Consider the following 17,229-nt stretch of genomic DNA (forward strand, 5'->3'; position numbering starts at 1 on the left):
AAGGTGCATGAATTGAGTAGCAAACTGAATTGAAAAGGAAATTCAACAACACTTGGGAGTTGATAAAACCAACTTGTTTTAGCCCTTAGCCTTCATCAGGGTTTGCTACCTCAGCCTGTTGAACTGTAAGTGGTTGGTGATGGGTTTATCTGCTGACCTGGATTCAAATAGTATTTGTTGTCTTTCAAATACATTAGCTGAGCTTGATTGAGCAAAATTGAACAGGTGGAATAGTCCCAAAAGTGCAAAAGTATTTAAAAGAAAACAGATATTTGAACCCAGGTCTGTTTCTGTTTGATTTTATCTGTGTTAGATGTGTATATCGAGCTGTATTTCGTGGCGTTGCACTGAAAAAGAACATTATCCTCAACTATTTATGTCCAGGTCTGGATCTAGCTTCCACCCCACTTTTAACCTGTGAACGAATTGCACATCCCTGACAGCTGCTGTAGCCTATTTCTCACCTGCATACAATTATTCAATATTTGACCTGTGATACTACAAATCCCATAGTGCACCTCTTCTCTCTCTGTGTGTGTCTGTTTGTGTGTGTCTGTTTGTGTGTGTCTGTGTCTGTGTGTGTGTGTCTGTGTGTCTGTGTGTGTGTGTGTGTGTGTGTGTGTGTGTGTGTGTGTGTGTGTGTGTGTGTGTGTGTGTGTGTGCGTGTGTGCGTGTGTGCGTGTGTGTGTGTGTGTGTGTGTGTGTGTGTGTGTGTGTGTGTGTGTGTGTGTGTGTGAACTGCTGGAAAATCAGACCTCCCTGCATCCAGCTGCTCCTCTATGTAACAGAATCACCTCAATACAAATGGGTTATTTTCATGTTGATTGGTCCATTAATGAGGGGAGTACAGTGAACAGAGTGTCTGAATCCCTCTAGATGGTGTTTAGCGGTCTCCTAAACACATTTTACCATCTTGTAAATTATTAGCTTAACTGCTCCAAAAGGATGTAGCAAATGGAGGGATGAGCAGAATTAATTAATGCGGGAAAACCCTTTTATGTATTCCACTGAAATGAATAAACACCCACACATCTAACACAGAGCATACCAGTAGCCAGAGATGAGATATGACCACTTGTTTCAATGTAATAAAGATGCTAGGGAAATCAAAATAAAGTCAGTCTCTGGAGGATACTTTGAGGACATATTTCTTTGTTATTTTTCAGTGGTTAAAGTTTCTGCTCACTACAGTAGCATACTGTAAGCACTCTACACTTAATATATTGCAGTATATCACTTTCACTGCTGCTGCAAACAGCTTGGAGACATGATCTACTGTTGCAGTTGCAGTTACTGTACAACAATGCCAAACTATTATAAAGATACCTCCCTGATATCGTTTTGAGCTAGACAGTACTGTAATACAACACTACTGCTCAGCAGCAGACCATGAAACAGTCATTACTGTACAACCACCACCCAACAACAATGGTCAACACATTAGATGGTTAGACCCTACACCCAGACAGACACACAGTATGATTTCAGTCATAACTTCAGAAAGTTGCATTTGACTAGCCTGATTAAGATGGTCCATATTATTACTATCTTAAACCAGACTGAATGCTGTGCTCACCATTGTTTCACTGAAGCAAAACAATGGTTGAGCGCAGCATTCAGTCTGGTTTAACCTGGCTAGCATGACACCAATCTTCTTTGTTTGCTCTGCTAATGTCCTGAGATCATATACCTCAGATCTCATCCCTATAAGGTTGAGGACTCTCATTATGAAAATATGTATTATGAATGTCCTCCTGCTGGAGATGTTGCTGATTAGATGGATCTCTTCTAATGCCATTCCCAATAGACTCAGGTCAGATGTCCCTTAGCTTGATTTCACCTTCTCGCTGAGGACTACTTAATATTTATGTTTTTCCCATTACATTATATATATATATACTTTTTTTTTTTTTAGGGCAATGTGACCTTTACTTGTGCTGAGCCAGTCTCTGTCCCCGTGACGTTCGCCGGTGCCCAGAGTTTCCTCCAGTTGCCGGTGGCAGCACTGCAGCAGAGAGATGTCGGCGGGGTTGCCGTGGCGGCGGTTGGCGTGGCGATCAGCCTGCAGTTCCGGACCTGGAACAGAGCGGGCCTTCTGTTAACCTTTGACCTCCAGCAGCAGGCGGGGAGCCTGTGGCTCTACCTGAGCGAGGCCAGAGTCAGCCTGAAGATACACAAGGCTGGCAGATACACAATCCTAGTGGACGTCACTGCAGGTCAGATCAACAGTAACATACGGTTGTTGTTTTGTTTTAGTTTTTGATGTGAAGTTTTTATCTCTGAGAATAACACAATCTCATTACCCTAAATAGCTAATCACTGGAAAAATAAAAACAACCTTGTTGCACCCTAAGACTGTTATGCAGAATATTGATTAATAATGTCCTATATTATAGATAGCTAATAAACGCTTGTCTCTGTTCTGTCTGTAGGATTTGGTCTGAACGATGGCCAGTGGCATTCAGTAGACCTAACTGCAAGGAGAGGTCATCTGACCATCACTGTGGATAAAGAGGAAGTCTCCACGTCTCATGCCAGCCCAGCTTTCCCTGTGGAATCAGGAAACAACCTCTTCTTTGGAGGTGAGAGAGAGCAACATACATCATACACTGAGTTTACAAAACATTAGGAACACCTTCCTAATATTGAGTTGCACCCTCTTTTGCCCTCAGAACAGCCTCAATTTGTCTGGGCATAGACTACAAAGTGTCGAAAGCGTTCCACAGGGATGCTGGCCCATGTTGACTCCAATGCCTCCCACAGTTGTGTCAAGTTGTCTTTTGGGTGGTGGACCATTCTTGATACACAAAGGAAACTGTTGAATGTGAAAAACCCAGCAGCGTTGCAGTTCTTGACACACTCAAACCGGTGCGCCTGGCACCTACTACCATACCCCATTCAAAGACACTTAAATATTTTGTCTTGCCCATTCACCCTCTGAATGGCACACATACCCAATCCATGTCTCAATTGTCTGTCTCAAGGCTTAAAAATCATTATTTAACCTGTCTCCTCCCCTTCATCTACACTGATTGAAGTGGATTTAACAAGTGACATCAATAAGGGATCATAGCTTTCACCTGGATTCACCTGGTCAGTCTGTCATGGAAAGAGCAGGTGTTCCTAATGTTTTGTAAACATAGTGTAGATTGGACCCCAGGTTTTTTTCTGACTGTGTCACATGACCAGGAAAAACTCTTGGCCCTAATCATAAATACTACTTGGCTTTCCAGAGACTAATCCTAATTGCGGTTAGATAGGCAAGGGTGACTGTTGGTGCATATGTGTATCAAGATTTGTATTGGACCAGTAGCGTTTGATCTCAGGGCTTAGTGCAGAGAAGCATATAGCTTCTTAACCAGACTGCAGGATCTCTCCTCCTCCTCCTCCTCATCCTCCTCCTCCTCCACTTTAGCTTCCCTCAGAGCAGTGTTTCTCTGTTTGGATTCTGAGCTTGTCTCTCTGTCCCCCTCTCCCTTCCTCCCCTCAGCAAAATCTCTTCAGCAGGCTTGTCATGTCATTTAATTACCTTTAGCAGAGAGCCAGGCAGCACCAGCTCTGTGTCTATAGCCCACACACACTGGAAATCAAGCAGAATAACAGTTACGCTTAGAAAATCTCCTGTGTTCAACATTTGGCCTTCACTCTGAAATATACAAGCTATACTCTGAATATACAAGCTATACTCTGAATATACAAGCTGTACTCTGGATATACAAGCTATACTCTTCTTCACTACTGTATGAACAATGTACATTTGAATAAGATACAACATATCCTTGTAATGCTTTATCATGGGGCAATGGCTTTGGCCTGTTTTTATTTACCACCTGTCTTTTGTAAGGCCTACTTCTAAATGGCCATTGATTTATGGCTGTCGTTTGGTCTAATACAGGTTGCCCGGACAGCGAGAATAACCAGGAGTGCAGAAACCCCTTCAACGTGTTCCAAGGCTGTATGAGGCACATCTATGTGGATAACAATGCTGTGGATCTGATCAAGGTACAACAGATGCTGATAGGAAACTACAGCGATCTCCAAATCGACATGTGTGGAATCATCGACAGGTCAGTACAATACACCATCCCGTGATAGGATTGTTACTAGGGTTGCACAACTTTCCCGAAATTCCCAGAAATCCTGGTTGAAGGATTCTCAGATATCCTGTTTATCTTTCCTGATTCCCCAGGAATCTTCTAACAGGAATTTCTGGAAAACCTAGTGTCAGTGTCAACATTTTGCAACCCTAATTGTTATGCTATATCTTCATGGGTTCATACACACAAACTTAGCCAGATATAACTGGTACAAGGGCAATCTAGACTATTGGATGAACTAATGGTATTAATGGATGCTCTTATCCAGAGAACCTTACAGGAGCAATTAGGGTTAAGTGCCTTGCTTAAGGGCACATTGACAGATTTTCCACCTAGTCAGCTCAGGGATTCGAACCAGCAACCTTTCAGTTACTGGGCCAACCTCTTAACCGCTAGGCTACCAGCCTCAGTGCTGAGTTTAGTAAATTTTACATTTAAGTCATTTAGCAGACATTCTTAATCAGAGCGACATACAGTCATGGTCAAAAGTTTTGAGAATGACACAAATACTAATTTTCACAAAGTCTGCTGCCTCAGTTTTGATGATGGCAATTTGCATATACTCCAGAATGTCATGAAGAGTGATCAGATGAATTGCAATGAATTGCAAAGTTCCTCATGAAAATGAACTTAATCCCCAAAAAAACATTTACACTGCATTTCAGCCCTGCCACAAAAGGAGCAGCTGCCATCATGTCAGTGATTCTCTCGTTAACACAGGTGAGAGTGTTGACGAGGACAAGGCTGGAGATCACTCTGTCATGCTGATTGAGTTAGAATAACAGACTGGAAGCTTTAAAAGGAGGGTGGTGCTTGAAATCATTGTTAGTCCTCTGTTAACCATGGTTACCTGCAAGGAAACACGTGCCGTCATCATTGCTTTGCACAAAAAGGGCTTCACAGGCAATGATATTGCTGCTAGTATGATTGCACCTAAATCAACCATTTATCGGATCATCAAGAACTTCAAGGAGAGAAGTTCAATTGTTGTGAAGAAGGCATCATGGCGCCCAAGAAAGTCCAGCAAGCGCCAGGACCGTCTCCTAAAGTTGATTCAGCTGCGGGATCGGGGCACCACCAGTGCAGAGCTTGCTCAGGAATGGCAGCAGGCAGGTGTGAGTGCATCTGCACGCACAGTGAGGTGAAGACTTTTGGAGGATGGCCTGGTGTCAAGAAGGGCAGCAAAGAAGCCACTTCTCTCCAGGAAAAACATCAGGGACAGACTGATATTCTGCAAAAGTTACAGGGATTGGACTGCTGAGGACTGGGGTAAAGTCATTTTCTCTGATGAATCCCCTTTCCGATTGTTTGGGGCATCCGGAAAAAGCTTGTCCGGAGAAGACAAGGTGAGCTCTACCATCAGTCCTGTGTCATGCCAACAGTAAAGCATCCTGAGACCATGTGTGGGGTTGCTTCTCAGCCAAGGTAGTGGGCTCACTCACAATTTTGCCTAAGAACACAGCCATGAATAAAGAATGGTACCAACACATCCTCCGAGAGCAACTTCTCCCAACCATCCAAGAACAGTTTAGTGATGACCAATGCCTTTTCCAGCATGATGGAGCACTTTGCCATAAGGCAAAAGTGATAACTAAGTGGCTCGGGGAACAAAACATCGATATTTTGGGTCCATGGCCAGGAAACTCCCCAGACCTTAATCCCATTGAGAACTTGCGGTCGATCCTCAAGAGGCGGGTGGACAAACAAAAACCCACAAATTCTGATAAACTCCAAGCATTGATTATGCAAGAATGGGCTGCCATCAGTCAGGATGTGGCCCTGAAGTTAATTGACAGCATGCCAGGGCGGATTGCAGAGGTCGTGAAAAAGAAGGGTCAACACTGCAAATATTGACTCTTTGCATAAACTTAATGTAATTGTCAATAAAAGCCTTTGACACTTCTGGAATGCTTGTAATTATACTTCAGTATACCATAGTAACATTTAACAACAATATCTCATAACACTGAAGCAGCGAACTTTGTGAAGACTAATACTTGTGTCATTCTCAAAACTTTTGACCACGACTGTACTTTGCAGGAGCAATTAGGGTTAAGTGCCTTGCTCAAGGGCACATCAACATATTTTTTTCACCTAGTCGGCTCCTATCCACTGGGTTACCTGGTAGATAATGTATTTGCAAGATGTAGTTCTGTGTTGAGGCTGTTTTTCTCATCTGTTTCACAGAGCCTTATGTGAAGACTTTGTTCTTAAATAAACGGATTACCTGACAGGTTTTGTTTTGTTACACAGAGAAGTCTATGTGCATTGTTTGCTTGTCACTCGAATGCTTATCTCTAAAATCTCCTTAGATCTTCCCCGACTCTTCTCTTGATTGTTTTCATATCTAACTTTATATAAAGTGGAAATGCGCTATTTTGACAATATAACAGTGGAGTCCCAGAGATAAGGAATCAGCAGCAGATAGATACAAGCTGTGTCCCATATGAAATGTAGACTTATTGTTCAGTGGAGGCCATAGTTTGGAAATAACCAATATGATGTTCCCTGCAGTATCTGATTTGTTACAATTCTATTATTGCTGCTGCATTGCTGCTGCTGCCCTGTCAACTCTATGCTGTAGTTTTTAGTTTAGAGGGCTTGGTTTGTTTCTAAGGACCCTCTCTTCTCTTGTCTCTTCTTGGTTTTACATGGCTCTCCGTTTGGTCACCCATCGCCTTCCTCTTATATTGTCATCTTTGTTACGGTCATCAAAGTCATCATCACTTTCATCCTCCATTTTAATTCTTATCATCACAGTCATCAGCATCACCATCTATCAGTATTGTTATTGGCTGCATCCCAAATGGCACCCTTTTCCCTATATACAGTAGTGCACTAATTTTGACAATGGCCCCTGGCCCGGGCACTATATAGGGAATGGGTGCCATTTGGGATGCAGACATTGTAATCTTCATCTTCGCCATAGTTCTTGCCGGCCATCTTTTTCAGATTGTGTCTGATATGAAAGAGACAGCGAGTCAAAGCCACTCATGAGGAGCAGAGCTAATGTTTCACTGTCAGCTTCCTCCACGCTCAAATAGGAACACTATTATCGTGACAATTATCAACTCTCCTTGTGGCCAAACACAAACACACACACGCACACGCACGCACGCACACACACACACACACACACACACACACACACACACACACACACACACACACACACACACACACACGCACATGCACACACACACACACACACACACACGCACACGCACACGCACACGCACACGCACACACACACACACGCACACGCACACAGTCTCAGCAAACAGTCTGACTGTACTACTTGTAGCTCGTCATCAGAGAGAGACATCTCTCCTGCTTCACTGGTTTTAATTGAATATCTGCACCTGATCCTATTATTACATTTTGATCTGCTTCTGTCTCTGATGGTCGGGAGACTTTATGGCTCACTTGAAGCACATGCTTTGAACTTTAAGATTCCCTTTTTAAATTAGTTTAGCTGTATAGTTGATTGGCATCTTTAGATTGTGTTGTATTGGAAGGAATGCCCTGCCTGCATTGCAAACAAGCCACATCACTGTCCCGCTAGTCACCAACCCTTGGTGGTGATGCAAACATTCATTATACATCTACATTTGAGTCATTTAGCAGATGCTCTTATCCAGAGCGACTTACAGTAGTGAGTACATACATTTTCATTCGTACTGGTCCCCCGTGGGAATCCACCCACAACCCTGGCGTTCCAAGTGCCATGCTTCTACCAACTGAGCCACATGGGACCAGAATGCCACATGGGACCAGAATGGGACCAGAATGCAATGCAATGGGAACAATGCACAACATATGACTGTGTATTTTCATGTACCACTCCAAGTGAAAACCTGACATAGTGGTGTGAGTGCTACAGGATTCCATATTGTGTTAGTTACACGCCACGGGCAGCTATATAGGATTTGGGGTTATTCATTTTAGTTTTTCACTGGACAGAATCGCATGGCTAAAACATTCACAGCCAGCGGAAATAACGTTTTCATCTTCTGACTCCATTTCACAGACATTATTGTGGTCTAAAGTTAGGGTGTATGTGTGTGTGTGTCCCCAGCTTTCTTCTCATTTCAGTGGAACTTATTACATCTGCAGGCGTGTGTGTGTGTGTGCGGGCACGTCTGTGAGTGTGCATGTGCATGTGTGTCAGTTGTAGAGAAACAGAGAGACAGAGGCTTACAGACAGGTAGAAAAAAGGACAGAGATACTAGAAGGCAAGTAGAGAAAGACAGACAGAGACCAACTAACAGACAGGTAGAGAAACAGACAGACAGAGACAGGCAGACAGACAGGTAGAGAAACAGACAGACAGAGACTGACTAACAGACAGGTAGAGAAACAGACAGACAGAGACAGACAGAGACTGACTAACAGACAGGTAGAGAAACAGACAGACAGAGACCGACAGAGACTGACTAACAGACAGGTAGAGAAACAACAAGACAGACTGACTGACAGACAGGTAGAGAACCAGACAGACAGACAGTGATTGACAGCCCACTGGCAAAAAAACTGGTTGAATCAACGTTGTTTCCACATCATTTCAACCCAAAACATCTATGTGATGGATTTGCAAGAAGTCAATGTTTTTTTCACCCAACTTGTTGTATTCACGTTAGTTGACAAGTCAACCAAATGTAAATCAAAACTATACGTTGAACTGACATCTGTCTGTGCCCAGTGGGAGACAGGTAGAGAAAGATAGACCGACTGACAAAGGGGAACAGAGAGAGAGAGAGAGACAGAGACAGACAGCATCTTTACAGCCACGGTCAATATTGTTGTGTGAACATACTGTACCCTACGTGCTTAAGATGATATAAATCAGACTAGCTGTCACAGACCATTCAAAGTTGTCAGCTTGTCATAGGCAGAAACCTGATGGATTAAATATACATTATGGCAAACACATTCCACTTAATCAACTTCATGTGATGTTTAGTTTAGATTATATACAGTTGAAGTCGGAAGTTTACATACACTTATGTTGGAGTCATTAAAACTTGTTTTTCAACCACTCCACAATTTCTTCTTCTTCTTCAGACTACGGTTTGCAAATGCACATGGGGACAAAGATCGTACTTTTTGGAGAAAAGTCCTCTGGTCTGATGAAACAAAAATAGAACTCTTTGGCCATAATGACCATTGTTATGATTGGAGGAAAAAGGGGATAGTTTGCAAGCCGAAGAACACCATCCCAACCGTGAAGCACGGGGGTGGCAGCATCATGCTGTGGGGGGGCTTTGCTGCAGGAGAGACTGGTGCACAAAATAGATGGCATCATGAGGAAGGAAAATTATGTGGATATATTGAAGCAACATCTCAAGACATCAGTCAGGAAGTTAAAGCTTGGTCGCAAATGGGTCTTCAAAATGGACAATGACCCAAGCATACTTCCAAAGTTGTGGCAAAATGGCTTAAGGACAACAAAGTCAAGGTATTGGAGTGGCCATCACAAAGCCCTGACCTCAATCCCATAGAATATTTGTGGGCAGAACTGAAAAAGTGTGTGCGAGCAAGGAGGCCTACAAACCTGACTCAGTTACACCAGCTCTGTCAGGAGGAATGGGCCAAAATTCACCCAACGTATTGTGGAAAGCTTGTGGAAGGCTACCCGAAACGTTTGACCCAAGTTAAACAATTTAAAGGCAATGCTACCAAATACTAATTGAGTGTATGTAAACTTCTGACCCACTGGGAATGTGATGAAATAATTAAAAGCTGAATTAAATCATTATTCTGACATTTCACATTCTTAAAAAAGGTGGTGATCCTAACTGACCTAAGACAGGGAAGTTTTACTATGATTAAATGTCAGGAATTGTGAAAAACTGAGTTTAAATGTATTTGGCTAAGGTGTATGTAATCTTCCGACTTCAACTGTACATTGCAGGCACTCAAGTGAAAAATTGTTTCAGCAATTGCATGTATTGTACATAATACCATAAATATTATGTTCAGCCATATCTAGTGACTGCCACACATTTTAATACTGTATAATAAACATGAGTAAAATTGTTAGAATCAAACACCAAGGCTTAGTTTCCTGGACACAGATTACGCCTAGTCTTGTCCAAAAAAGCAATTTTTATTCTTAAAAGTTTAAGCATTGAATAACACATTCATAAATGGAAAAAATGTATTTAATAAGAAACAAGATTTTTAAGTGTTTGACATTTTTAACCTCATTTTTGGGTATGCACAAAACGACCTTCATACTTCCATTCATTTTTTAAAGTGTCCTGTGACACTTGTGGGAGTCGTGGAGCAAAACGGAGAACACCATCGTGTTCGTGAGAGTCTCCCCTTTCCATGGAGTGGTCATCATTTCTAGGTCAAACCTTTCGGACGCTACAGATGTTTTTGTGACAAGACCGATTTTTGGAATGTCTCATGGTGTGACAAACACCACTCTAGCTCTGTCACATATCTCTAACTAAAACTGATGGATTTTGATGAGTATTTCTTTATGTTACTTAGATTGACGCACCGGTGTGTCAATCGACTGTAGGGGTTTTTAATGGACATTTTCAGTTGAGCATGTTTATCAGTCCAGGGGAAAGCTTCATCTCGGTCCAGAAACCTGGCCCCAAGATGTTGTTGACAGAATACAGAGGAAAATGGTGTTTGACAAGCCTGTTGACTAGTTAATATTCTAGAGGTGAATTACAGGCAGGTGGAAGGGGCCAATCCTGCATAGTCCACACCTTTCCTTTAAAACTCAATACCTGTGTTCTTGGATTCCTCTCTCCACCACTGTTACATTACTTCAATCTCTCCACAGTGTTAATATGAATACCCGTGTGGTGTTGTTGCTCTGCTGCTGTAGAGGATGAAGAAAGTGATGTGTGTGAAATAGAGAGAGGGGGGCTGAGAGAGAGTTAATTTGTGAGGCTTGTGCGTGTGTGTCTGCCTGCACTCACGCCTGCCTTTGTGGGTCCGTGGAAGCTGGAGGGGGAGCACTGCTTTTAGCTCCCTCCATGGCCCTATGCTCTGTGTGGAACCTCAGCATCAGGCAGGAGGGGTGTTGAAAGTGCTCCTGTGATAAATGAACGGGTGCATAAACAGTGCACACAGTATAAATGAAATGACAATGTCAATGCACATCAGGCAGGCACATCAGGCAGGCTACCTGCACACTCCATTACTTTAAGACACAGATCGTGCGTGTGTGTGTGTGTGTGTGTGTGTGTGTGTGTGTGTGTGTGTGTGTGTGTGTGTGTGTGTGTGTGTGCATGTGTGTGTGTGTGTGCGTGTGTGCATGACAAAGGGAGTAAGGCAGTAGCACAAAGCTGGTAGCTTAGCCCTATGAGTGGAGTGGGGAATTGAATCATTTATAATGCAGTGATTTTAGTCCACTCTCTCTCTGTTAGCTAGCTACCTGAATTTATCGAGAGGCCAAGTAGCTCAGGAACAGAGAAAAGAACCAGGTCGATCAGGTACATAGCCACCTCACCGTAGACAATAAGAAGCAGAGATATGATGATGCCACTCCTATACACTGCAAACAGAATGATTCTCTTTAGATCTTAATCAACATTAGGTTTACCATTCTGCTCCATTTTCATAATTTAAGATTTCCACCCCATAATTGTCACACTTAATTATATTTACTATGTAGTGTCAATCTGTAGTTTTTCCACTCTTACTGATGTCTAGCTAATTACATATAATCCCCCATAGCATTAGCTCGTACTGCCATTAATGTACAGTAATTCACCCCCTGCAGTTAAGCTCCTGGCTGTGCTGTGCTGTGCTGCAGCAATGCTTTGTTTTCCCCTTGGCTCTGCAGCAGACCCATAGACATGTAGGCTACTGCATTGTATATCCAGGCTATCTATGGCTGCAGCAGTGAGTTTTGTAAGACATTTGCTGTATCCTATCCAAACCTGGGTTTAAATAGTTGTGTTATTTTCTTTCATCAGGCAAGCTTCATAAAGGGCAGCTAAAGTACAGTGGGGAAAAAAAGTATTTAGTCAGCCACCAATTGTGCAAGTTCTCCCACTTAAAAAGATGAGAGAGGCCTGTAATTTTCATCATAGGTACACGTCAACTATGACAGACAAAATGAGAAAATGTATTTGCAAATTATGGTGGAAAATAAGTATTTGGTCAATAACAAAAGTTTCTCAATACTTTGTTATATACCCTTTGTTGGCAATTACACAGGTCAAATGTTTTCTGTAAGTCTTCACAAGGTTTTCACACACTGTTGCTGGTATTTTGGCCCATTCCTCCATGCTGATCTCCTCTAGAGCAGTGATGTTTTGGGGCTGTCGCTGGGCAACACGGACTTTCAACTCCCTCCAAATATTTTCTATGGGGTTGAGATCTGGAGACTGGCTAGGCCACTCCAGGACCTTGAAATGCTTCTTACGAAGCCACTCCTTCGTTGCCCGGGCGGTATGTTTGGGATCATTGTCATGCTGAAAGACCCAGCCACGTTTAATCTTCAATGCCCTTGCTGATGGAAGGAGGTTTTCACTCAAAATCTCACGATACATGGCCCCATTCATTCTTTACTTTACACGGATCAGTCGTCCTGGTCCCTTTGCAGAAAAACAGCCCCAAAGCATGATGTTTCCACCCCCATGCTTCACAGTAGGTATGGTGTTCTTTGGATGCAACTCAGCATTCTTTGTCCTCCAAACACGACGAGTTGAGTTTTGACCAAAAAGTTATATTTTGGTTTCATCTGACCATATGACATTCTCCCAATCCTCTTCTGGATCATCCAAATGCACTCTAGCAAACTTCAGACGGGCCTGGACATGTACTGGCTTAAGCAGGGGGACACGTCTTGCACTGCAGGATTTGAGTCCCTGGCGGCGTAGTGTGTTACTGATGGTAGGCTTTGTTACTTTGGTCCCAGCTCTCTGCAGGTCATTCACTAGGTCCCCCCGTGTGGTTCTGGGATTTTTGCTCACCGTTCTTGTGATCATTTTGACCCCATGGGGTGAGATCTTGCGTGGAGCCCCAGATCGACTGAGATTATCAGTGGTCTTGTATGTCTTCCATTTCCTTATAATTGCTCCCACAGTTGATTTCTTCAAACCAAGCTGCTTACCTATTGCAGATTCAGTCTTTCCAGCCTGGTGCAGGTCTACAATTGTGTTTCTGGTGTCCTTTGACAGCTCTTTGGTCTTGGCCATAGTGGAGTTTGGAGTGTGACTGTTTGAGGTTGTGGACAGGTGTCTTTTATACTGATAACAAGTTCAAACAGGTGCCATTAATACAGGTAACGAGTGGAGGACAGAGGAGCCTCTTAAAGAAGAAGTTACAGGTCTGTGAGAGCCAGAAATCTTGCTTGTTTGTAGGTGACCAAATACTTATTTTCCACCATAATTTGCAAATAAATTCATTAAAAATGTGATTTTCTGGATTTTTTTTCTCTGAATTTGTCTGTCATAGTTGACGTGTACCTATGATGAAAATTACAGGCCTCTCTCATCTTTTTAAGTGGGAGAACTTGCACAATTGGTGGCTGACTAAATACTTTTTTCCCCCACTGTATTTGAAAGATGGCAAATATGATTTGAACCCAGGTCTGGCTGTATTTTGCTGCAGTGAGGAGTGTTGGACCAGTGAGTTTAGCCTCTGTCAGCCTGCAGTGATCCCCCCCCCACACACACACCACCCCCAGGATGCACCAGTATCTCTTCCTGAGGTCGCGTTGATAACATGGGGTCCGTCTCTCATAATTTGACGTTGGGCCACCTTTGGTCTCCAGGCTTAGGGGAGAGGACCTGAAGACCTGTCTCACCTGTCTGCTGCAGGGCCCCTGTCAGGCTCAGCCAACCCTTGAAAACACTACAGTTCAGACAACACCAGCAAATGGCGACTAAGAAAACAACACTGTAACCTTCACCATTGTTTCTCCGGGCATGCTTTGCCTGTCTCTCAGCCGGTGACTTTCCCGCGCCGTGACACGGCTATATTTATCACCTCTCTGTAATTGGGATCACGATGCACGTGGCTTAGCCTGCCGAGGGTTGGGTGGGAGGGAGCATTGGGGCCCGGGGAGAGAGGGGGGTTATGGGTAGCTCAGGGTACCTAGTTGTGCCAACCTCCTATCACCCTGTCTGTGAGCTGTGGCATACAGTCCTGGAGCAGGTGCTCTTTTTCACAGGTGCTCTCTCGCAGGTGCTCTCTCGCAGGTGCTCTCTCGCAGGTTCTCTCTCTCTCTCTCTCTCTCAATTATAAAGTTTTAGTTTTTTTTTTCTTTCTTTGGAGGACAAATATATTGTTTGTTTTTTTACAGCTTTTCTGCTACATATAAACTCAGCAAAAAAAGAAACGTCCCTTTTTCAGGACCCTGTCTTTCAAAGATAATTCGTAAAAATCCAAATAACTTCACAGATCTTCATTGTTTTATTTTTTATTTTTTTTATTTCACCTTTATTTAACCAGGTAAGCCAGTTGAGAACATGTTATCATTTACAACTGCGACCTGGCCAAGATAAAGCAAAGCAGTGCAATAAAAACAACACAGAGTTACATATGGGGTAAAATAATAATAAATAATATGCCATTTAGCAGACACTTTTATCCAATGCGACTTACAGTAATGTGCGCATACATTTTTACGTATGAAAAACTAAACATAAAGTCCAAAATACAACAGAAAATATATATACAGTGTGTTCAAATGTAGCAAGTTATGGAGGTAAGGCAATAAATAGGCCATAGTGCAAAATAATTACAATTAGTATTAACACTGGAATGATAGATGTGCAAGAGATGATGTGCAAATAGAGATACTGGGGTGCAAATGAGCAAAATAAATAACAATATGGGGATGAGGTAGTTGGGTAGGCTAATTTCAGATTGTAAAGGGTTTAAACACTGTTTCCCATGCAAAAAAAAAAAATGTTGATGAACCATAAACAATTAATGAACATGCACCTGTGGAACGGTCGTTAAGACACTAACAGCTTACAGACGGTAGGCAATTAAGGTCACAGTTATGAAAACTTAGGACACTAAAGAGGCCTTTCTACTGACTCTGAAAAACACCAAAAGAAAGATGCCCACGGTCCCTGCTCATCTGCGTGAACGTGCCTTAGGCATGCTGCAAGGAGGCTTGAGGACTGCAGATGTGGCCAGGGCAATAAATTGCAATGTCCGTACTGTGAGACGCCTAAGACTGTCCGTACTGTGAGACGCCTAAGACAGCGCTACAGGGAGACAGCTGATCGTCCTCGCAACAACAACTGCCCGAGTTACACCAGGAATGCACAATCCCTCCATCAGTGCTCAAACTGTCTGCAAAATGCTGAGAGAGGCTGGACTGAGGGCTTGTAGGCCTGTTGTAAGGCAGGTCCTCACCAGACATCACCGGCAACAACGTCGCCTATGGGCACATACCCACCGTCGCTGGACCAGACAGGACTGGCAAAAAGTGCTCTACACTGACGAGTCGCGGTTTTGTCTCACCAGGGGTGATGGTCGGATTCGCGTTTATCGTTGAAAGAATGAGCGTTACAGCGAGGCCTGTACTCTGGAGCGGGATCGATTTGGAGGTGGAGGGTCCGTCATGGTCTGGGGCGGTGTGTCACAGCATCATCGGACTGCGCTTGTTGTCATTGCAGGCAATCTCAACGCTGTGCGTTACAGGGAAGACATCCTCCTCCCTCATGTGGTACCCTTCCTGCTCATCCTGACATGACCCTCCAGCATGACAATGCCACCAGCCATACTGCTCGTTCTGTGCGTGATTTCCTGCAAGACAGGAATGTCAGTGTTCTGCCATGGCCAGCGAAGAGCCCGGATCTCAATCCCATTGAGCACGTCTGGGACCTGTTGGATCTGAGGGTGAGGGCTAGGGCCATTCCCCCCAGAAATGTCTGGGAACTTGCAGGTGCCTTGGTGAAAGAGTGGGGTAACATCTCACAGCAAGAACTGGCAAATCTGGTGCAGTCCATGAGGAGGAGATGCACTGCAGTACTTAATGCAGCTGGTGGCCACACCAGATACTGACTGTTACTTTTGATTTTGACCCTCCCTTTGTTCAGGAACACATTATTCCATTTCTGTTAGTCACATGTCTGTGGAACTTGTTCAGTTTACGTCTCAGCTGTTGAATCTTGTTATGTTCATACAAATATTTACACATGTTAAGTTTGCTGAAAATAAACGCAGTTAACAGTGAGAGGACGTTTCTTTTTTTGCTGAGTTTACATATATTTTACCCATACATTTTACATACATGGTACATTTATATAAAGCAGTCAAATAACAATAATACATTACCAAACATAAACTCTTTCATCCCACCCTTCAGCCACTCTCAGCACTCCCACCTATCACCAAAGACCACCCTCGTTTGGTTTCCATGTGCCATATATTTTTGAATTGTGCTGTGATGTTTTACATACATTTTGAACCTTTCTAATCGTATAGTATCCACAGATTGTGAGCTAAAGATGAAAACCTTTCCTACGAGACTTATTATATAATTTATTGACTGACTATGGCTTTCCAAATCGCCCAACACTGCTATTTGTAAGGTTAATTTTAAGTGAATGTTGTGATTTTTTAACCATTCCTGGACATGTGACCAGAAACAAGCTACATAGGGGCAATACCAGAATAAATGATCTAGTGATTGTCTCTTCGCAGCAAAATCTACAGAGCTGAGATTGTTGTATGCCCCTTATATATAGCATTATGTTGGTGGCAAGAATGTTATATAATAATTGAAATTGAAAAACTCGAAGTGTTGAATCAAGTGTTGTTTTTTGTACCAGTTCATAAACCATGTGCAATGGAATCTGTACATCGTAAATCTCTTCCCATTTATTTTGCAACCTGTATGGCGCAGCTGGCAACATTTTTGTCCTCAAATGAAACTGGTATATTCTTCTATTTATGCCTATTCCTTTCAGACAATTTGTATCTTTAATATATGTTAGGCAAACAAGTTCCCTACCTTCTCCCTTTTCCACTTGCCAAACTTGTAAGTTTGGATTGAGCAGACATTCCCATATATTTTCAATAGCTGCATATGTGACATAACTCCAGCGTTTCTATTCATTATATCATTAATAAATATAATACCAATTTTAAACATTCTTTCCATAAAGAATGTTTTTTTTATTAATCAGGATAT

General features: G+C 42.9%; 1 protein-coding gene across 2 annotated transcripts in view; it reads left to right on the forward strand.

Moving 5' to 3' along the window:
- The window catches only part of cntnap3 (contactin associated protein family member 3), a 218,777-nt gene that overhangs the window by 99,937 nt on the left and 101,611 nt on the right, over positions 1-17,229 (forward strand). For both annotated transcript variants that reach the window (XM_041885548.1, XM_041885549.1), the window contains exons 8-10: positions 1,916-2,216; positions 2,433-2,582; positions 3,896-4,067. In XM_041885548.1, the coding sequence (XP_041741482.1) occupies positions 1,916-2,216; positions 2,433-2,582; positions 3,896-4,067 (623 nt within the window). The remainder of the gene's footprint in view (positions 1-1,915; positions 2,217-2,432; positions 2,583-3,895; positions 4,068-17,229) is intronic.

The sequence above is a fragment of the Coregonus clupeaformis genome, chromosome 9 (assembly GCF_020615455.1).
Source record: "Coregonus clupeaformis isolate EN_2021a chromosome 9, ASM2061545v1, whole genome shotgun sequence".
Taxonomy (NCBI): Eukaryota; Metazoa; Chordata; class Actinopteri; order Salmoniformes; family Salmonidae; genus Coregonus; species Coregonus clupeaformis.